This window comes from Garra rufa, chromosome 1 (assembly GCF_049309525.1).
Source record: "Garra rufa chromosome 1, GarRuf1.0, whole genome shotgun sequence".
NCBI lineage: Eukaryota > Metazoa > Chordata > Actinopteri > Cypriniformes > Cyprinidae > Garra > Garra rufa.
Genome location: NC_133361.1, coordinates 74263442 through 74287237, shown reverse-complemented (window position 1 = coordinate 74287237; position 23796 = coordinate 74263442). Strand labels below are relative to the sequence as shown.

The following is a 23796-nucleotide window of genomic DNA, read 5'->3' as shown; positions in this document are numbered from 1 at the left end:
GTGTTTTGAAACGTTTCAAAATTTTAATGGTTTGCCGTTGGGTGGTTCTCTGAGATACGGGAACGAGTACTGTGTCTGATTAAGACACTTTGGGGAAAAGCTCCTTTTTTCCCCCCGAGACTGAAGCATTTTTCAATAACGCAAGTGCTGGTCTTTCAGATCCAGCGAACAGAAGCCATTGGTTTGTTTTTTACTCACTGACAGATGTCATATGTGAATGATAAAACTGTACATGTCATAAAGAGCTCATTGATTTATATTACCAACATCAGAATTTCATCTTACTTTATGCTCATGTAAATATCAGCAGCTGCACCAAATATTTATAATCAGTTTTGGCCTGTTATTTCACATGTCATGCTTTTACAAGCTTTGACTGTACAGTTTTTCCACATGCCTAAGGTGTTTTTGTGTCTTATACCAGAGGGTGAATGTTAGATTCAGGACATCAGAGGATATTTGCAGCAGTGTCAGCAAAAAAACAAAAGATGGGATAAGGGTTTCCGTTGGCCCCATGTCCTCCACAGCCGTCCCTCTCATTATCATCCCCATGGAGCTGACAGAGCAGTGGATTGAAGTCGAAGCAAACAGCTTGATTGGTAAAGACAAAATTAGGAAGAAGCTGAAGGTGGTGGTGAGTGTGCTGTGTTAACATTTAGAGGAAGGCTTTGGTGATTTCTGCAGGAATCTGACATGACTTGTCCTCAGTTACTTTATTTAGAGATTTTCAATGTGTCCTGTAAGTTGCATTCGTCTTTCTTTCAGCCTGAAGGTGTGCTTACCGAAGTTCGGGAGAGAATTGTGGAGATCAACCCATCTAAACATCCAGGTGCAGCTATAAATGCAATGAAAATATCCGCAAATGACAGCTGAAATCTTTTTAAACACCCTGTGTCCTCTTGATCGAACAGGCGGCTTGCAGGTTGTGTCCATGAGGAGCAATATCCCACACAGAAAGTTTCCAAACACACCTGCTGCCACAGTGATCACAGTGATAGGTGAAAATCTTTCTCTGAGGCATACTATGAAATCTGTTTATTTATTTATTCCCATTTTAATTTTTCTGGTTAAAATTTTCTGGGTTTCGTTTTAATGGGTAATCAAAAAGCTGGTCGAATTAATTGATATAATGAGATTTTATTTAAAGTTTACTTAACTTTAAGGTTTTCCATTTAAATTTTTCTAGATTCCGTTTAATGCAAACATTAATTAATATAATTAAAACAATTTAAAGTCAGTAATGAAAAAGCACGTCTAATTAAATGCATAAAACTAACAATTTTACAACAGATTCTGAATTTAGAAATTCTGTGTTCTTTAATTAACCTTTTGAACTGTAATCAAACACAAATATAAAATTTATTTTATTTTTTGCAAACATACATAGTTCCTAACAGAAACATAGGAGGTAGTTCAGCCTTGCATATGTTTGTATGTTACACAGTATGAGAAGAATACCCTGGTGAAAAAAACAGCTAAAATCGGCAGTGTAAAGACTGAAAAAATGCATGTCCTTTAAAGGGTTACGAAACCCCCCTGTTTCAGCACTGGCTATTCTCACCACAGTTTTGAAAAATGCTGCAGAAGTGGGCGTGGCGCGCTCACAGCGCTGCGTGGAGTAGAGGGGAGATCGGGGAGAGAGACCACACAGACAACTTTGGGTTCAGACAGTTTCATTTCGCTCCCCACGAGTTTAAAACACAAATAAATGTGCATTCTTTTGCACTATGCATCGAAAACCTATATATGAACACACTGTTGAACCACTAATAACTGTTAAGGCTTATTTTGGCGCGTTTATATAAGCCTTTTGATGGGTTGCGTCAAAGAAAAACCGCTTACACTTACTTTGTGAATGAATCGCGTGTGCCGGACTCTTTCACTCATGAACGTTCCTCTCAGTTAATGTAAGCGATCTCAGAGCCATAGAGAAACAAACGGCTCTGGGCGATCTCATAGACTGAGACTGAAGCGCCTGCCACAGCAAATCAGCAAGCGCTGTCGTGGATAATTAAGCGAATCGACTTCGCATAGGATAAGAACACGCAGCGGCATGAATATTTATGAGACACCGACGCGTCATCGATGTACTATAGTCCATCGCCACGTCACAAAAGCTGACGTCAGGACAATGTAGATTTTAAACCCGGAAGATGAAAATAGCGCAAAAAAGCTCAAAATTAACCAGTTATCTCTAACAATTAATATTAGCAGATGCCAACGTTGCTTTCTATGATGTGCAACACAAACACTTCTGCTAAAATCTCAGAAAAAGTTGCCTGGGGTTTCATAACCCTTTAAAGGAACTCTACACTTTTTTTTGGAAATAGGCTCATTCTCCAACTCCCCCTGAGTTAATAAGTTGAGTTTTACCGTTTTGAAATCCATTCAGCCATTCTCCTGTTCTGACGATATCACTTTTAGCACAGCTTAGCATAGATCATTGAATCCTATTAGACCAATAGCATTGCATTCAAAAAATATCCGAGTTTCCATATTTGTCCTATTTAACACTTGACTCTTCTGTGGTTTTATAGTGTACTAAGACCAGCGGAAAATGTAAAGCTGCGGTTTTCTAGGCCGATAAGATGAGGAACTACACTCCCATTCCGGCGTAATAGTCAAGGAAGTTTGCTGCCGTAATATGGCTGAAGCAGGCGCAGTATTATCACGCAGCGCCTGAAATTAGTTCCCAGCTAGGTAACTGCTAATGTGACCGGCTTTTTTTTTTTATTGTGACCAAACTTCAGGCACTGTGTGATATTACTGCACCTGCTGCATCCATATTACGACAGCAAACTTCCTTGACTATTCATAGGGCCCTTGGTATATTTGGTATATTTGGTTGTGCGCACCAACCAGACTGGTGTCAGTATGACTTACAAAACCCAATCGCAGTCAGTTACCTTCAATGTTTGCAGGTGAGGAGATAACACGCACAGTCGAGCAGGCCATCAGTGGACATTTTATGGGTCAGCTCATTGTCCAGCCATATGGATGTGGAGAGCAGAACATGATCCGTATGACTCTACCTCTCATTGCCACTCATTATCTGGACAGCACCAATCAATGGGAGGCTGTTGGCATGGAGCACCGTAATGAAGCCATTAATCACATCAGAACAGGTCAGCTGACCACCCTCAACATCACCTTTGAATGTTCTCCCAGTTGTTAAATTGAGTGCGAGTGTCCACCACTGTTTCATTAATTTGTTGTTTTGGTCAAGGTTATCAGCTGGAGTTAACCTACCGTAAAAATGACGGGTCATATGGTGTCTGGACAAATACGCCGAGCAGCACATGGTGATATAATGCATATTATTTAGAGATTATGATTGTTTTTTATGCTTAAGTTGGCTTCCTCTCTTGCTTCCCTTTACAGGCTGACAGCATACGTAGCTGAAGTGTTTGCGATGGCCAGTGATCTAATTGTCATAGAGGAGAACGTCCTATGCAGCGCCCTCAACTGGCTGGCCAAAAACAAACAGCTGCCAGATGGCAGGTTTAAAGAAGAAGCGTCAACTATGGTAGGAAGTTAAATTTGTGAATCATTCCCATTCTCCTATTGTTTTCTTACTGTCCTATAAAAAAAAAGGTAAAAAAAAATGTTAATAGAATGGTGCCTTCAATAATGTAAAAGTCATGGCTTTAAACAAAGTACACCATATTGTGATTTGGTCTTAGTGACTTAGGAGCCCTCCTGACTACTCCTAATGTTTTACAGATTTAGGAGCTAGTTTTAGTGCTATGACGTACTCCTAAATCAACAAGTTAAGCTACTTTTAGCCGTAAGATGTTGTGTGAATATGTGCCCAGAATAACTTAGAAGTACAGTATGTAAAAGTCTGCCAAACCATTGGCTGTTCCTGGTTGCACTTAGCACCTAACATTTTTTTGGAAGCATTTCAATATTTTTGTTACATGGTTATTCAACATTTTATCTTATTTTTTGAGTATATTTAAATTCCAGGGTGGTGTACACGGGAAAGACGCTGATGCCTCTCTGACTGCATTTGTCCTGATTGCCATGCAAGAGGGTAGCAGCATCTGTGATAAACTTGTAAGTGTGATTCCTGGAAAGAGTGCTCTGATATGTCATCTTCGTCTCACTCAGTCTCTCTCTATACTAGAATCTTCAGAGCAATATGAAAAAAGCTGTTGATTACCTGCTACAGAAGGTTCACAGTCTGACTAGCGCTTATGATGTGGCTATGACTTCTTACGCTTTGGCCAATGCTGGAACACTCAATAAAGACACCTTGAATAGACATTCCACTGAAAGTAAAGGTCGGTAACATTATAGTCTGTCAAAAAGTCAATGTAGTAGAATGGAAGGTGAGATTGAATACAGTTGAGGTCATTTCTATGGAAGCCCGTTTCAGCCACTGAATAAAAAATAATAATAAAAGATATTGCGACTTTTTTTCTCAGAATTGCGAGTTATAAAGTCAGAATTGCGAGATATAAAGTCACAACTGCGAGATATAAAGTCGCAATTGCGAGAAAAAAAGTCAGAATTCTGAGATATAAACTCGCAATTGCGAGAAAAAAAGTCAGAATTCTGATATATAAACTCACAATTGCGAGAAAAAAGTCAGAATTCTGAGATATAAACTCGCAATTGCGAGAAAAAAGTCAGAATTCTGAGATATAAACTCGCAATTGCGAGAAAAAAAGTCAAAATTCTGACTTTGTTTCTCGCAATTGCGACTTTATATCTCGCAATTCTGACTTTTGTTTCTGTTCATTTGTGACACTTTCTGGCAAAGCACGATAGGAAACGGAGATCTTGTCTTGTTAAAACGACATATTATGTCATAAAAACTATATGATTTTCCCGTTATAGAAAATATATGATTACATGTGAGCGAGCTATAGGCGATTGTCCACGCTGCCTTCGCCACAGTCCTGATATAAAGGAGGATCTGCACGCTGCTGCAGTTATCTATACGGGGAGGCTGCAGACCTGGAGCAAGGCAGATCTACGGCCTAAACAGTTTTACGCCCCTGTTATTCCTGATGTGTCCAGTAGGGGGAGAATGATGTACGGCGAAATAACAACATTCAAATCAATGCACGACACTTACACTTTACTTAATACACGTCCCATTCATAGATGTTGACTTTTTTGTGAATTAAAATTTAAACGCTACATTAACATAACAGATAGATCATGTGTAATAATGCACTAATGACACTTAGTTATAGATATGATTTTCACTGTTGGTATTCATACATAGCCCACAAAGGACAACTGAATTGCATAGGCTAATGTTTTTTTAAATTGAAAAATTAATACACAGTTGGATCAGATGGACAATGTAATGCGATCAACTGTAACCTAGTTACCGTAGGTTTTCATATAGAGAGATTGTGTGATGAAGTTACATTCAGATAATAACCAAATTTATCCCATCAGACACACAGTAATATGGGCCATTGGGATATTTATTTTGATGACTTTAATGTAACTGCAAATCGAAATAAGAGCAAAAATTAATTAAAGAAATATATAAAAATCATAATATGTCTAATAATCATAGTTTATTGTTGTTGTTATTATTATTATTATTATTATTATTTCGTTTTGTTTGAGAAACAGAAAAAACGAAAATTAAGCTCGATTTTTCGTATTTTTGTTCGTGGGTAAAACAAATGAGCTTATTGCTTTAATATTTGTTTAACATGCATGGGCGGCCTTGATACTTAGTCTGATTATATATCAATTGTAGCAGCCCTTGGCTTCTTAAATATCAGGCAGAGAGTCTCTAACGGGTGCAGTTAGTTTTATTCTTCTGTAAGCAGCATCAGCACCGTGAAAACTAGAGGTAAACACACAAATAGCTGGTAAACAAGCCTTTGGCATGACACAAATGTACAAAAAAAATCCTCAAACCTTTTACAGTGCATAATAAAACATTTGTATGTAAGTCATACACATTAAATGACCCTTAAAGCCATTTAGCCATTTAGAAAAACAAAACATAAACAATAATTTTTTTATTAACATATGAAACCCTTTGATACAAGACACAAACTATATTCAGAAACAATAAATGTAGACATCTTATATCATTAAGGGGTATTCATCTATTAAACATGGAACTAAAAAATACACCCCTCGCTCCGCTCACCAAGGGTGCAAACTGACTTCCGACTTTATATCTCGCAATTCTGACTTTATAACTCGCTATTCTGAGAAAAAAAGTTGCAATATTTTATTTTTTTTTTTTTATTCAGTGGCGGAAATGGGCTTCCATACATTTCTTTATGGCAATAGTTTGCATTCTCCCAAATAGAACTGAAATCATAAAACAAAAACATGTTTGTTCATTGAAATAAAATAATTGCTAACTAAAATAAAAGCTTTTTTTCAGCTAGATGCCTGTCACAAGCGCGGTCTCTGTGGCTCCCTCCAACCTCCGCCAGCGGGAACTCTCACCTGAGTTCTAACTCACTACATTACCCACAACCCCGTGCCTGGGACGATCATTTCCGGTTCCGGGTCTCCCGGGTCACTTCTCCCGCGGCGGCCATTTATAGCGCTGTTTGGCGTCTTAGACTTTGCGAAGTTTTGCTAGTTATGCTACCAATCCTGAGCGTTCTCTTTACGGACTGCCTTTCTGTTACAAACCGGACTGTTTATCGTGTGTGTGAATCATTGCTGCCTGCCTATTGTCGACCCCCGCCTGTTTATCGGATTACCCCTTTGTCTTGCCGCCTGCCTCGACCCTTTGCACGGACTCTCATTACCCCTGTCGGATTATCTTCACCACACCAGTCAGCCGGTATTGAACCTTGCTTGTTTACTCTGTGTGTACGAATAAAGCTGTTGCAAATGGATCCAACGTCTCCGGATGATTCCATGACTACGTCACAGAAAACTTCGCCACCTACGGATCCAGCGACAGTCGCCCAGCTTACCACCGAGCTCACCGCCCAAGCTTCGGTCCTGACACATCACCAGCAGCAACTCGACCGACTTACCCACCTAACGGAACAGTTAGTACAAGCACTGCAGGGCCTACAGATCGCTACCTCGCCTGCTCCACCTCCGGTAACTACGCCACCTCCAGCAGCTCAGGCAGTCACCACCAGCCCACGTCTCGCTTTCCCGGAGAAGTTTGACGGTACGTCTACTAAATGTAAGGGGTTCCTATTGCAATGTACGTTGTTCGTAAATCAACAACCCCATCTGTATCCCACGGATGAGAGCAAAATAGCCTTCGTTTGCTCCTTGCTTTCCGGAAGAGCGTTAGACTGGGCCACCGCCGTGTGGAATCTGGGTCAACCAACCTTCCCCTCCTTCGCTAACTTCCTGGAACGTTTTAAAGCAGTTTTTCAACCCAGCTCACAAAGCGGCGAGGCCGGGGAGCAGATTGTTACACTCAAACAGGGCAGGCGTACAGCAGCGGATTATGCACTCGAGTTTCGCACCCTCGCAGCCCAGAGTGGATGGAACGACGGGCCTCTCAAGCTCCACTATCGGAGAGGGCTACATCCGGACCTGCAAGTAGAACTGGCCTGTAGAGATGAGGGTCTCTCGTTAGATCAATACATCGATCTGTCCATCCGGATTGACAACGTCATGCGAGCTCGTAAACCAAGTCGACCAGGTTCCTCCGTGCCCCTGAATCTACCCACCGTCGAGGCAGTTCCTGAACCTATGCAGTTAGGAGCCACCAAGTTGACCCTGGAGGAGAGGGAGAGACGGCTAAAGAGCAATCTTTGCCTGTATTGTGGCTTGGCTGGACACATCAGGGCCAACTGTCCCACTCGACCCCCACGTCCACCATCCTCGGTGAGTCAAGTTAAACCTCATATCAATCGATGTGAAATACCTGTTACCCTAATGTTCAATGGGAATTCTATTCAAACTACAGCCCTGATTGACTCGGGGGCAGCGGGGAATTTTATTGACTCAGATTTCGTTGCTAATAATCACTTACCCATCCTGTCTTGTGTTTCACCTGTGGCAGTGGCCGCCATCGACGGGCGACCGCTAGGATCTGGACGGATCCATCACACCACCGACGATATCACTCTACAGATCCAACCTGACCATTCAGAGACCCTTCGCTTCTTCCTTATCTCCTCACCCCAATCACCGCTCATCCTAGGCTACCCATGGCTCCACCTACACGAACCAGCCATCTCTTGGACTCAGGGAATTATCACTCACTGGTCTCCTCACTGTCAAATGCATTGCTCCCCACGAATCACCCGAACAGTTGAGCCACGCACCCAACCTAGGCCAGATACGATTATACCCAGCGAATACCAGGATCTTATTGAGGCCTTCAGCCGCCTTAAAGCCACTCAACTACCGCCTCATCGACCAGGGGACTGTGCTATCGACCTCATCCCAGGATCCACTCCACCACGTGGGCGTGTCTTCCCCCTCTCTCAGCCCGAGTCCGAGGCCATGAAGGCGTACATCCAGGAGGAACTGGCCAAGGGATTCATTCGACCCTCCACCTCTCCCGCGTCGGCCGGCTTCTTCTTCGTCAAAAAGAAGGACGGAGGTCTTCGTCCCTGCATTGACTACCGGGCCCTCAACGACATAACTATCAAATACCGCTATCCACTCCCACTCGTACCTCCTGCACTGGAATTGTTGCGAACGGCCAAGATCTACACCAAGTTGGATTTACGTTCAGCGTATAATCTCATCAGAATTCGCGAGGGGGATGAGTGGAAAACCGCATTCTCAACAACCACCGGTCACTATGAATACCGGGTTATGCCCTTCGGTCTAGCCAATAGCCCCTCCTACTTTCAGGCCTTCGTCAACGAAATCTTCCGAGACATGTTGAACCGCTGGGTTATAATCTACATAGACGACATTCTCATCTACTCAAACTCCTACTCCGAGCACATTCAACATGTTAGAGCTGTTCTGAAACGTCTCATCCAGCACCAACTGTACGCCAAGGAAGAGAAGTGTGAGTTTCACGTAAGCAAAATCGCCTTCCTCGGCTATGTTATCAGCCCTGAAGGAGTCGCTATGGACGAGACTAAGGTAAATGCAGTTCGCAAGTGGCCACGTCCCACAACTCTCAAGGAGCTCCAGCGTTTCCTGGGGTTCTCCAACTTCTACCGCCGCTTCATCAGACATTTCAGCACCGTAGCCGCGCCTCTCACATCCATGATCAAAAAGGGGGACCACCGTCTGAACTGGTCTACTACAGCCATCCAAGCATTCCACGATTTGCGTCAAAGGTTCACTACGGCTCCCATCCTCCACCACCCAGATCCCGACAGGCCGTTTCTAGTAGAGGTAGACGCCTCCAGTACCGGCGTAGGAGCGGTACTTTCACAACGTCAGGGTCAACCCCCCAAGACCTTCCCTTGTGCATACTACTCTCACAAGCTCACCCCCGCAGAGAGAAATTATGACGTGGGCAATCGAGAGCTGCTAGCGATCAAACTAGCTCTCGAGGAATGGCGGCATTGGCTCGAAGGAGCTCGTCACCCCTTTACAGTGCTGACCGACCATAAAAATCTGGAATACCTTCGCTCTGCCAAGGTCCTCAATCACCGCCAAGCTAGATGGGCCCTTTTCTTCACCCGATTTCAATTTCAAGTGACCTACCGACCCGGCTCTCAGAACACTAAGGCGGACGCCCTCTCCCGCATTCATGAACCCGACCTCCATACTAACTTTCCTGAAACTATCCTACCCACCTCCGTCGTCGTGGCCCCGGTAGCTTGGGACATCATGACTGAGATCACAGAGGAACACCTACTGGACCCTCCTCCAGCTAACTGTCCCGACCACCTCACCTATGTTCCAGCAAACCTGCGTAAACGAGTCCTTTCCGAGGTTCATGCCACCCCAAGTTCCGGTCACCCAGGTATCGAGGCAACGCTACAACTGCTCAACAACCGTTTCTGGTGGCCCTCTATACGCTCAGATACCGTCACGTTCGTCAAGAGCTGCGCCATTTGTAACACTGCTAAGGCTTCACATCAGTTACCCGCAGGCCTTCTTCAGCCTTTACCCACACCCAAGCGCCCGTGGTCCCACATCGCCATAGATTTTATCACGGACCTACCCGCCTCTCAGGGTTATACTGTAATTCTCACTGTCATCGATCGTTTCTCCAAAGGTTGCCGTCTCATCCCTCTCCCCAAACTCCCCACTGCCATGGAAACAGCGGAGACTCTATGTAACTCTGTGTTCCGATTCTACGGGTTACCCGAGGACATTGTATCAGATCGTGGACCGCAATTCACTTCACGTCTCTGGACTAACTTCTTCCGTCTGCTTGGAGTTAATATCAGCCTTACATCCGGATACCACCCTCAGTCCAACGGCCAAGCCGAGAGATTAAACCAGGAGTTGACCCGCTTCCTACGTTCATACTGTCAAAACCATCAGGAAGACTGGAACCGCTACCTCTTCTGGGCTGAGTATGCCCAAAATTCACTACGCAAGCCTGCTACCAATCTCACACCATTTCAATGCATCTTAGGATTTCAACCCCCCTTGTTCCCCTGGTCAGGGGAACCCTCCGAACTCCCAGCGGTCAACTCCTGGTTCCAGCAAAGCGAGGAGACTTGGAATCTAGCACACGTCCATCTGCAAAGAGCCATTCGACGCACTCAGGTCCAGGCCGACCGCAGACGCCGACCCAACCCCCCTTATGAGCCCGGCCAGTGGGTTTGGTTATCTACCCGGGACCTTCGTCTACGCCTACCCTGCAAGAAGCTCAGTCCCAGGTACGTGGGTCCTTTCAAAATAATCAGACAAATCACCCCAGTTTCATTTAAATTAGAACTTCCTGCAGAATACCGTATCTCACCAACCTTTCATGTCTCTCTGTTGAAGCCCGCTGGTGACCCGGGAGGAGTGGAGAACCTAGAGGGGACCGCCCAGCAGGGACCTGCCCCCCTGATCATCGACGGCGAGGAGGTATATCGAGTCAGCACCATCCTGGACTCCCGACGCCGGAACGGACGACTCCAATACCTGGTCGACTGGGAGGACTACGGCCCCGAGGAGAGGTCTTGGGTACCGGCCGAGGACATCTTGGATCCCTCGCTCACCGCCGAATTTCATTCCTCTCACCCAGGTCGACCAGCTCCCCGCGGAAGGGGTAGACCCCGGCGTCGGTTACCTCCTCGTGCCAGGAGGCACTCGCAGGGGGGGGGCTCTGTCACAAGCGCGGTCTCTGTGGCTCCCTCCAACCTCCGCCAGCGGGAACTCTCACCTGAGTTCTAACTCACTACATTACCCACAACCCCGTGCCTGGGACGATCATTTCCGGTTCCGGGTCTCCCGGGTCACTTCTCCCGCGGCGGCCATTTATAGCGCTGTTTGGCGTCTTAGACTTTGCGAAGTTTTGCTAGTTATGCTACCAATCCTGAGCGTTCTCTTTACGGACTGCCTTTCTGTTACAAACCGGACTGTTTATCGTGTGTGTGAATCATTGCTGCCTGCCTATTGTCGACCCCCGCCTGTTTATCGGATTACCCCTTTGTCTTGCCGCCTGCCTCGACCCTTTGCACGGACTCTCATTACCCCTGTCGGATTATCTTCACCACACCAGTCAGCCGGTATTGAACCTTGCTTGTTTACTCTGTGTGTACGAATAAAGCTGTTGCAAATGGATCCAACGTCTCCGGATGATTCCATGACTACGTCACAATGCCAATGAAAACATTTCTCATTTTCATTTTAAAATGATGTATTAAAATGAAAATAAAAATTATAAAAACTATATAAAAATATATTTAAAAGAAAACAAAACACACAAAAAAAATCTGAAATTTGCATTTATGATGATGAAAGAGAAAAGCTTTTAAGCTTTAAATGTTTTTTTGGTGTTTGTTTTATTACAATTCATTAGTGCAGTCAAAATCAGCGCATTAACCAGCAATTGTATAACTTTCTTGAATAAAATAATTAAAAATGTTTTTTGATGCACAATATTATATATAAAAAATCAAAACTATGATTATCACATTTTGCTTATACCTACCCACTTTTAGATGGAATATTTTGGAAAGTTCCTGGAGAACACCATCTCTCTCTAAGGGCTACAAGTTATGCAGTGCTTGCCCTAGTAAAGGTAAAGGATTATGAGAGAGCTGGACAGGCAGTGCGTTGGCTGGGAATGCAGCAAACCCTATATGGGGGTTACGACACTACACAGGTATTTTAAGTTTACCAGTTATGGGGAAGATGTATTTAAAGGAATGCATTAGTTATTTTTTTGTATAAAAAGTAATGTGTTACATTACATTTGTTTTAATTACTTTTTCTCATTTTAGCTGGGCTTGTTTGTTTTTGGCAGCAAAGCCCCTTCACACCAAAAGAGAAGAAAGGAAAAAATAAAATAAGAAATACAAATGTTATGCTCATCTATAGTTATTTCTGTTTAAACATGTAGTTGAACATATCATCTAAGATACGCAGCAAAGATATTGGTTAATACAATGGGATTAAATACATAAAGCATATTAAATGTAAAAACAAAGCATTGGTGTTACTTATAGGAAAAAGTAACTCAGATATTGTCTTGTGACTTTGTAGTTACTGTTGTTACTTAAAAAAGTAATGGTTACGTTGAGTGACATATTGGGATCATACTTGGCAAATCAATCACCTCTGAGCTAAAGAGAAAAGGGCAATGAACAATGGCGAGTGGAATTTGCATGCCTAGCCACTCCCCCGTACATATGGTTACGGCTATTTATAACCCGTACGGTTATTTAAGATGGCGGCATGCATACATTCACTCAGGTTTCTGCTGAGCAGCTGAGCCTAAACCACAATCCTGAACCACATTAGGTAATTGAGGCACAAATGCTGACAGGCAAGCGTGTCAGGACAAATGGACTGAATGCGTAACCTGCCCAACGCCCTGTAAGCCAAGGTGCCAGGTGTATGAAGCAACTGGGGGCGGAGACAATGACAAGATTTTAGTCATGTGGAATAAGAGGAAGAATATACCTAAGTTATAGATATATGAAGGGAATACATGGTAATATTACTGTGGAATACTGAGACATAGTGCCACAACCGGAGAGGGGTAAAGAACACCCCGTACCAGAGCACAGTCACATACTACTCTATCCTAGTCCGGCCTGCGGGGCATGTAGGACCCTGAGTTCACACAAGAGGAAAAGTGCACAGATCTGTAAGGAATGGTGCAGCAAGCTGACACAGAGCCGGCCTCCCACAAATTACCTTGGCTCAAAGGTACTGGGTGTCGCCCAGCCTGCAGCTCTACAGATGCCTGCTAGAGAGGTCTTAAGGGTCAGGTATTTCAGCTCGACTGAACCAAGCAGCTCAAAGGGAGCTCCCCGCAAACCTAGAAGGACCACAGAGAGATCCCTAGAGAGGGGTGAGATGTGGTCTAGGAGGGTTTATCCTTCTCACACCTCTCAGGTGATCAGGTGATGCTTCCCTAGGGACGAATCGTGATATGCAGCAATAGCTGCTACATACACTTTTAAAGTGGAGGGGGACAGCCTCCACTTCAGCTTTTCCTGCAGAAAGGAAAGCACCACGTTCCAACTGAGCATATCTGTGGGTCCTCTTGGCGAGAGGAACACCAATCAACGAACAGACCCCACCTCAGAGCATAGGCCTGCCTTGTAGAGGGGGCTCTAGCCTGAGTGATAGTGTCTACCACGGCCTGGTGAAGGCCTGAGAGGTCTATTGTGTCCTGTCACAATAGCCACACATGCAGGGTCCATAGATCGGAACGCGGGTGCCAGATGGTGTCAGTCACCTGAGAAAGAATGTCCTTCCTCAGGGGAATCTTCCAGGGCGGGGCTGCCGCGAAGAGCACAAGGTCCATAAACTAGGTTCGGGCTCCTCGTCCTCCCTGGTCTTGCACAGAGTCTGTACAAGGAGGCTCACTGGGGGAAAAGTGTACTTGAGGGAGACCCCAGGGCCAGCTGTGTGCCAGCGCGTCTCTTCTGAGGGGAGCCTCTGTCAGAAAGTAGAAGAGCTGGCAGTGGGAGGATTCCGGGGAGGCAGACAGCAACTTGAGGCAATTGATATGCCATTCCAGTTGAGGTCTTACCCAGGAGCCCGAGGCTGCTTGCCAGTTGCATACGGCACCCCAGCTGGTCACGGAGGCATCTGTGTTGAATGCCTTCACACCTGTCCTAAGGGTACTTGCTGAAGAGGCGGTGACACTCCGGGGTAAAGCAGACCCGGAGTGTGCTATAGTGCCATGCCCATGTCAGGATTCGATCGTGTAGCCAGCAAAATGTTGTCATATAGGTGCCAGGTCCCTGTAGCCGCACAACAAATCTCGCGAGTGAACTATATGAGCCAGTCGTCAAGATAGTTGAGGAAGCGGATGCCCTGCTCCCAAAGTGGGGCTAAGGCACCCTCCGCGAGTTTAGTAAAGATGCAGGGAGACAGGGACAGGCCAAATGGGAGGACCTTGTACTGATATGCTTGACCCTTGAAGCAAACCGAAGAAACGGTCTATGTCGAGGCAATTAAGAAATGAAAGTATGCGTATTTCAGGTTGATGGCTGCAAACCAATCCTGGAAACGAATGCATGAAAGGATGCGCTTTGAGGTGAGCATCTTGAATGGAAGCCATTCAAGGTCCAGGATAGGTCGTAACCCACCGCTCTTCTTGGGTACGATGAAATAGGGACTGTAGAATCAAAATTTCATCTCGGCTGGGGGGACCGACTCGATTGCATCCTTAGCTAGGAGAACTGCAATCTCTGCATGCACGACAGAGGTATCTGAGTCCGTAGATGTGAGAAGGATGCCTGGGCAGGAACCTTGCGAATTTAATCGGGTAGCAGTGTCGTACCGTCCAGATCAACCAGCGAGATGGACTGGGGAGAGCTAGCCAGGCCCCAAGGCTGCGTAACAGCGGGATCAACAGAGCGGTAACTGACGTACCCACAGTGGGGGGTCAGCCAAGGAGGGGAGCATGACTCATCCCAGGAAGCAGTACGTCCTGGAGAAAAGTCGAGCTGCCAGGGGCAGCACTTACCTTGTTCACTTGTTTCCGCGGTGGTGAATCCAGGCTCCGAGTCCCAGTCCGAGGAGGCAAGCATCGCTCAGAAACAAAACAGAGATTGAGAAAATTGATCTTTTTGTGAATAGGTGGGTACCACTGGCCCAGAGGTCAGTGAAGGCACAATCTCCTGGCCCTCCCCTGGGGGTGCGAAGAGCCAACTTCTCCATCTCTGGGTAACCCGACTCAGGACCGTTTAGCAGTGTTGTGGTGGATATAGCGGCATGCTGAAGAACAGCTGCAGGGGGCACCCACAGCCACAAACAAACGTGAGCTTTGTTAGATCACCCTTGTTTGCTTTAGTACTGCTGAGAACTTCTGGCCAAAGTCCTCGACAGTGTTGCCGAAAAGGCCAGCCTGGAAGACGGATGCGTCGAGAAAGCAAACTTTGTCGACATCAACCATCTACGTGAGGTTCAGCCAGAGAGGGCTTCTGGGCTACATAGTAGACACCACCTGACCGATGGGCCGAGGTCAGGTAGTGTGCTATTTTCATGTTTTCGATGCATAGTGCAAATGGCTGTGCATTTATGTGTGTTTTAAACTCGATGGGAGTGAAATGAAACTGTCTGAACCCAAAGTTGTCTGCAGCGTTTTTTGTTTTTTTTTTCAAAACTGTGGTGAGAGCTAGCAAGTGCTGAAACGGAGGGGTTTCATAACCATTTAAGGGAAAACTGTTTTATCAATATACCAGTAAAACATTTAGAGGCTTATATTCATGCACTCCAAAAATGTCCATCTGCTGAGAAATCCTCCAGATGTTTTTTTATATCTGAATAAGTGTGACATGCAAATGAGATTTTGCATTTTGAAAAAGGATTTCAGATTTTCAAAATTGTTATTTTTATTTACTGGTGGACCGTTTTCATAAAAACGGCAACAAAAAATAAAATACAAACATGACTAATCGGCCATATCCTTTAACAAAACATTTTTTGTCTTGTTTAATTATCTGTTTAGGCAACGTTCATAGTCTTCCAAGCCGTGGCTGAGTACCGCATTCAGGTTAAAAAAGCCGACATCAACCTAAACCTGGAGCTGGCTGTAGGGGAGAGAAAAGAGAAAACCAAAATCAATATCAGACCATTGAATATTCAAAGGTCACACTCAGACAAGGTCTGGAAACATGAATGACTATTTGCAGTTTTAAGGCTGCATTGAATAATGCAGTTGAAAAATTTTATTAAAATGATGCCTAATGCAGATTTACCCCTGACACAATCTGATTCACATGTTGTTTGTATTAAATGAATCACTTAAAAGTGTTTTTTTCTTTCTCAGTTTGACATTACGAAAAATTTCAGTATCACAGCTCAAGGGACCGGGGTGGCCATGCTCTCGGTGAGTATTTATGAACTCGCTCAAGATGTCCTCACCTGCATTTTGTTCTGTGTTCAACAGTTCCTGTCCTTTCCTCTCAGGTCTTTTCTGTGTATTATGCTATGCCTGAAGAGAAGGACTATGCCTGTAATATGTTTGATCTCAGTGTGCAGATGGTGAACGAGCCTGAAGGTAGGATCCATCCGGATAATGAGACATGAATGTAAGTTAAATTGCTGTGCTGTAAAATAAGCTTGAATTATGTTCTTGTATTTGTGTTTAGTATCCTATCCTGGAGCCTCTGAAAGCTACCAGATCACTATTGAATACATGTGAGTATACAGCTATTCTAACTTTAAACAACATTCACTGGAGCCCATTTGTCTGATAACTTCCTCTTTGCTTAAATGTCTAGAAAGACCAGATACACGATATCCAGATTATGCTTTAGTAATTTGTCAAGAATGTGTCATGGCATGAAACTTTGTAATACTTTAAAGAAAAACAGGTGAAGCGACATGTACATGTGATCATTTTGCACAAGAGGAAGCTGCAGTGTGTGATGGTAAACTTTAACCCAATCAGTAAATAAATCATCTTAATCCTCCTTTGCAGTTTCAAAGACCCGTTAAATAAGTCAGAAATGTCTATTTTGGACATTGGCCTGCTGACAGGGTTCAAAGTGGATGAGCGTGATCTTTCAAAGGTAAATAAACTTTGTCAAAGATTGAGAAAGTTCATCAAATCTTACAATATTTATAAGGCTAACACATTTAACTTGAATTCAATTAAATTCATAGAATAAACATTAAACATTATACTCTGATATCAAACCTGTTTTTCTCTTTGTGACTGTGCCAGTTGTACAGTGGTAAGGATAAGTACATTCAGAACTTTGAATTGAACAAGGAGCTGTCAGAGCAAGGATCTCTTATCATCTACATCGATAAGGTACACCGCCACTCTGTTGCCTTTTGTTTTTTTTTTGTTTTTTTTGCGAATAGTGTACATCTCCTTTGCTATGAGCAATTGGGTGAATTGCTGTTTGGTATAGCGATTGCTCAAAATAACAGCTTTTTACTTAATGTCTTGTTAGATTTCTAATAAAGAGAAGGACAGGCTTGTCTTTAGAATGCACAAGATCAATGAAGTGGGAATGCTGCAGCCGGCCAGAATCACTCTGTATGAGTACTATGCTCCAGGTGTGTGGTGTGATTCATGAAACATTCGTATGCCGCCAATCCCTTCGTACCAAAGATGTGATAAGTCTGGCAGCAGAAACCAATAGTCATTTGAATCTAACGCCCCTAAAAACAACCTGGTTTAGAAGCCTTGCTTTCTTACGAGCATGAGAAATGTAACCCGGCCAAACAGAGGAAGTAATCTCATGAAAGAGATATTGACTTTACTTTAAAAACACCCTTTAACCTTTTAATTGCAAACAATGGCATAAATTAATATATATATATATATATATATATATATATATATATATATATTAAATACCAGTAAATATAACAAAACATTTACAAACAATATAAAAACTATATAAACCCTGCAAATTTAATGGCATTACAACCAAAATGAAAAATGAGTAGCGATAAATAAGCAATATCACACTCATAGACGTCAGATATGGCTGAATATTGGCACAGCTGTGATTCAGCCGTAGGGCTCTTTAGAGCGACTCCTAATTTCATACATTCGAAACCACGTTGAAGTTAATGACAGAGAGGGAACTAAAGTCATTAAAAACACAGTTTCCTAATACTATTATTTACATAAAACAATTATTGAAAAATAATATTTAATGAGTCATCATTAAACAGTCATCATAAAAGTTCAGCCAAAAGTAACTACACAGGCAGTGCTCTGATATACAGCACAGAATTTACATAAACATGATGAGATTTTGCCAAAACTATTTGCTCTGGAACAAATACCAGATTAATAAAACCAAAGACTGCCCGTTAGATTTACTGACAATTCATCTCATGTTCGACTACTACAGAGACATCAGAGCCAGTGGTAAAATCCCAGAGATCTGGCCGATTGTAGGCACTCTCGGGAGGGTTCTTGAGCACGGAACAGCTGCGGACACTCTGGAGCTCACATACCCAAAAATGTTAACGCAAATTTGTAAACAGACTTTTTTCTTTATTAACAAACCGCATATTTGAAGTCTAAACAAGTACATTCTCACCTAAAAAGCTCTTAAAACTACATAATGTGAAACAAAACAGTATTATTTTAAAAATCATAGTGGATTTGGAAGTCTCCAATATCCACGTAAAACATCATCATTCATATTCGCAAAAATGTGATCAGTTAAAGATAATAAAACAATAAAACAAAAGTGGCCTATACTTGTCGCAGATTTTTATCTTTTGTAAGTCTGTTAAAGGTGCCATAGAATGGAAAACTGTATTTACCTTGGCATAGTAACAGTTGTGTACATGGACATGACATACCATGACTCTCAAACACCATCGTTTCCTCCTTCTTATATAAATCTGCAAAAGACCACTGAAAAGTAGGTCAATTCCAACATAACACTATTACGTAAGAGTCGCGATCATTAATAGTTACGCCCCCAACATTTGCATCGCCCAATCATCAGAAGTTCTGCAGCTAGGCTATTGTGAAAAAACAAAGCGAGGACAATAGCGAAAATGGCAGATCACAAGAATAAATGTTATGTTCCAGGTTGTGCAAGAGATGTTAAGTGCAGGGATGAGTTAGTGTCTGTACCAGAAAGGCAAAAAAACAAAAGACACGTTCTAATAAAATAAGGCGAGCCACTGAAGGGACACGGTTAGCTTAATCCCTGCTGAAAAAAACAGCATATGCTGGTTAGGTAGGTTTTGGTGCTGGTATGCTGGTTTTAGCTGGTTTATGCTGGTCATGTTGCTGGTCAAGGACCAGCATAAACCAGCAAATGTCCAGCATAAACCAGCAAAGGACCACCATAAACCAGCATCCCAGCACCAAAACCTACCTAACAAGCATATGCTGTTTTTTTCAGCAGGAATGCTAGCGGTAGCCTGTTACATTGCAGTACATAAGATTTCACTTATCATTTTTGCCCTTTTCCATGCCATACACCATCTATGTAGATATCAGAGAACAATTTAAAATGTTGTATCAATGCATTCTATGGCACCTTTAAAGGAACACTCCACTTTTTTTGGAAATAGGCTCATTCTCCAACTCCCCCCGAGTTAATAAGTTGAGTTTTCCCGTTTTGAAATCCATTCAGCCGTTCTCCTGTTCTGGCGATATCACTTTTAGCATAGATCATCGAATCCTATTAGTCCAATAGCATCGCGTTCAAAAATGACCAACGAGTTTCCATATTTGTCCTATTTAACACTTGACTCTTCTGTAGTTATATCGTGTACTAAGACCAGCAGAGAATGTAAAGCTGCGATTTTCTAGGCCGATAAGATTAGGAACTACACTCCCATTCTGGCGTAATAGTCAAGGAAGATTGCTGCTGTAATATGGCCGCAGCAGGCGCAGTAAAATCAATGTGACCGGCGTGATATTACTGCGCCTGCTGTGTCCATATTACGGCAGCAAACTTCCTTGACTATTACGCCGGAATGGAAGTGTAGTTCCTAATCTACAAATACCGAAACTGAACGTGACTCTATTGGTCTCATAGGATTCAATGATCTATGCTAAGCTATGCTAAAATGATATCGCCAGAACAGGAGAACGGCTGAATGGATTTCAAAACGGTAAAACTCAACTTATTAACTCGAGGGGAGTTGGAGAATGAGCCCATTTCCAAAAAAAGTGGAGTGTTCCTTTAAGGATTTAAGATAAATATATTTTGTGTAGCCCTTTTTATTTTGTTCCTGTGTTTGTCGGTAAGGAAAATAGTCTAAATGAAAAAAAATGCTGTCATAATACAATTCTCCGCAATTCTCTATGCAGCATGTTAGTTCAGGATAATTCAAAAACTTGCGTATACAAGCTCAGACCTGACGTGAGATTACATCATAGCCATCGCTCACATCCATATTGATAAATTCACAGTTTTGCCTAAAAACGACCGTACACCCAATTTTCAGTCACTAGTGAGGCCCACTGTGTAGGGACTAATATGGCTGAAATACTAAACTTTACCTCCATATTTGACAGATAAGCGTTGTGTGAAGTTCTACCATCCTCATAAGAAAGATGGATCGCTGAACAGACTCTGCCATGAGGCGCTGTGCCAGTGTGCTGAAGGTACTTACAGTTTCATTTTATCCGCAAGATGAACGTACAACATCCATTACAAATACCATTCTATAAAGTCTCATGAGAAAGAAAGAGAATCAAAGTGTGGTAAATGAATGAAATATCCCGACAGAGAACTGCAGTTTGCAAAAGCATGAACACATTGATGAGGACAAACGTGAAGAAAAGGCCTGTCAACATACAGCAGAATATGGTAAACACCCTAAATGCTTTGTGTGTGTTTGAGTAAATTACTGTAGCAGCAGAGAATGTTAGATCACATCTTGTGGAATAGCTTGGAAATGTTAGGGTCCTGTAAAGGTCAGCTCTTGCCAGTTAAGCCGTCACGGACAGTAGATGATAATGCATTGCATTTGTCTTGTAGTTTATAAAACCAGGGTGCTGGAAATGGGCTTCTCGTTGCATGCAGACATCTATAACATGACAATTGAGCGAGTGCTGAAGGAAGGTATCGGTTGCTATTTTCTTTCTGATTCACTGTGGCAAAAGCTGGACATGAAAGAATCAACTGTGAATCAGGATTGTGACTGGTCCATTGCACTGGCTTTGTGTCTGTGTTTGTTTTTAGGCTCTGATCCAGGCGTAGAAAGAAATATGAGGTCGTTCTTGGCTCATCCTTTCTGTAGAGATTTTCTGAAATTTGAAAAAGGCAAGACGTACCTGATTATGGGCCAAACCAAAAGCCTTCCAAGGATTGGTGGAAAGTACGAGAATGTTGTAGTTTTTAGTACGACTCTTTTAATATATCTGCCGTATGGATGCTCCTAATGAAAAAACGTTCTCACTCTTCTCAATCATCTCAGGTTGAGGTACCACTTGGGTGAGGACACCTGGATTGAATACTGGCCAACAGACGAGGAGGCCCAGAAAAAAGAATATCGAGAAAAGTATATTGGCATCAGCTCGCTTGCCAACAAGCTTTTCCAACATGGATGCTCCAGTTAAAGATTTTCAACTATAACAGCATAACAGCCACAGCTCAGCTGTTAATTCAAGCACATTGCCAGATTTAGAAACAGTTGCAGACTTTTTGTTTTAAAGTGCATGCAGTATGCTCGGCTTACTTAAATGAGTCAAATATAGAACTATAGAAATATAAAAACATTTGAAACCATTTATCAAATAAACTTTACAAGCATTAAACAATCTTGATTTTTTAATTCTTTGCAAGAAGTCCCAGTAGCTTTTATAAGGGATTATGTTTCTGTTTCTTTTCTAAATGCTAAATTTAGTTAATTGTGGACTCATATATACACTGGCTTCAGTGTTAAAGTTAATGAGATAATTAGGTGATTAATGAAGTGATGATTGATCATTATTGAAGACACCTGATGTTAATAAGCAGAATCCCCAAAGGAGAAAACCAACATTTTTAAGCAACCATTATAGTGGTCAATGTTTGCATTAGTTGGGCTCTTGACCCTTAGATCTTTAATACTAGATTTTGTTTGTTGCTGTGTTTGATTTAAAACAGCCAGACATAAGCTCATGTCATCAGGTGATGATTATGTTTTAACATATTCATTATTTGGCTTGAATCACCGTGTCTAATCTGTTAGCTTTTTTTTGTGCTTATTGTAATAGCCTTAACAACCCACAGAAGATCCAGCACTTCCTATACTGTTTTGGAAAGATTTTTTTACAACCTGTATTAAAAAAGTGTTTCACATCGGCACACATAGACATCAAGAACCAGCCCATGAATCTCAACAATGGTGACAAACGGCATATTCAGATAAACAGATCAACTCTGAACTCTCATAATTTATTCATGCCGCAATGCATGATGGGAGTCATGGATGAGTTCTGATTGGCTACAACACGCTTTTTGATGGTCACCGTTGTTGTGATGCTCACGCTGATTCTTCATGTCTGTGTGTCTAAGTTAAAAAAAACTACTTTTTCATCATCTGTCTGATTATGCCAAAACTGATTGCTCTTTTGTTCACAGTTTCTTGTAGTCTGTAAGGAAATCCTATGTCAAATACTCAAGTCACTATATGATGATTATGTCAAGCACAGTCAATGCCACCTGAAGACTTCTGCTCTTGGATTGTCTGGCTGTTACAACTCAGTTATTGCAGCCAAATAATACCTAATATTGAAGATATGAGGGTCAAGAGCCCAACTAATGCAAACACTGACCACTATAATGGTTGCTTAAAAATGTTGGTTTTCTCCTTTGGTGATTCTGCTTATTAACATCAGGTGTCTTCAATAATGATCAATCATCACTTCATTAATCACCTAATTATCTCATTAACTTCAACACTGCTTCAGTGTTAACTTTAACACTGAAGCCAGTGTATATATGAGTCCACAATTAACACTGGGAGTGTTAAATTAACACCGGGGATTTTGCTGTGAATGTGATTCACATCAAACAATGAACATGTTAAAACATAATCATCACCTGATGACATGAGCTCCTGGCTGGCTGTTTTAACTCAAACACAGCAGCCAAACAAAATTTTGTATTAGATATTCAAGGGTCAAGAGCCCAACTAATGCAAACACTGACCATTAGAATGGTTGCTTAAAAATGTTGGTTTTTCTCCTTTGGTGATTCTGCTTATTAACATCAGGTGTCTTCAATAATGATCAATCATCACTTTGTTAATCACCTAATTACCTCGTTAGCTTAAACACTGCTTCAGTGTTACTTCAACACTATCTGGAGTGGGACCATATGTACTCTGAGCAGTGTTGATTTAACACTGGGGACTTTACTGTGCAGGGTAACGGGTTTTTTAAGTAAGAAGAAAGTATTTTGCATGAGTACAACAAACTCAAAACTAGATGTTTCTGCTCACTTAAATTTGGAAATTTCATAACTCAAAAAAATGTATGTAACTGATTAACTCAAATTTTTTGAGTTTTGTCAACTTATTCGGGATTACAGTGCAGAGACCTTTTTTTTAGATGCAACCTTAAGACTAAGGTTCATCAGTTGTAGTAGTTGTGTGCTGTAATGGATTTATTAATTGTGAAGAGCAGGCAGCTTTAGAATAGGAATTGGTAAGGGTTAATAAGTATCCAACTACTAGTGAATTAGTAATGAGCAAGACTTCACTTTAGAATGGGTAACATTTTCAGACTTATAAAGACTTAATTTTGAGTTAATTGGACACTATTAACACTTGTAGTTATGTGTGTTATTACATAAGAATATACTATATTTAGTAAGTGTTATTAAGAGAGAATGACTATTCTTCTGC

General features: G+C 42.4%; 2 protein-coding genes across 2 annotated transcripts in view; both read left to right on the top strand.

The window, feature by feature from the left end:
• Positions 1–21523, top strand: part of LOC141338761 (complement C3-like) — a 55774-nt gene extending 34251 nt beyond the window's left edge. The window contains exons 21-41 of the mRNA XM_073844382.1: positions 425–634; positions 766–829; positions 912–998; positions 2922–3125; positions 3227–3302; positions 3382–3516; positions 3954–4065; positions 4130–4286; positions 11997–12160; positions 15968–16123; positions 16289–16348; positions 16429–16519; positions 16611–16659; positions 16943–17033; positions 17189–17278; positions 17424–17529; positions 20477–20566; positions 20691–20771; positions 20943–21026; positions 21147–21282; positions 21382–21523. Coding sequence (XP_073700483.1) covers positions 425–634; positions 766–829; positions 912–998; positions 2922–3125; positions 3227–3302; positions 3382–3516; positions 3954–4065; positions 4130–4286; positions 11997–12160; positions 15968–16123; positions 16289–16348; positions 16429–16519; positions 16611–16659; positions 16943–17033; positions 17189–17278; positions 17424–17529; positions 20477–20566; positions 20691–20771; positions 20943–21026; positions 21147–21282; positions 21382–21523 — 2385 coding nt within the window. The remainder of the gene's footprint in view (positions 1–424; positions 635–765; positions 830–911; positions 999–2921; positions 3126–3226; positions 3303–3381; positions 3517–3953; positions 4066–4129; positions 4287–11996; positions 12161–15967; positions 16124–16288; positions 16349–16428; positions 16520–16610; positions 16660–16942; positions 17034–17188; positions 17279–17423; positions 17530–20476; positions 20567–20690; positions 20772–20942; positions 21027–21146; positions 21283–21381) is intronic.
• Positions 1–23796, top strand: part of LOC141319911 (NACHT, LRR and PYD domains-containing protein 12-like) — an 812443-nt gene that overhangs the window by 331658 nt on the left and 456989 nt on the right. The gene's annotated exons all lie outside the window — the stretch shown is intronic.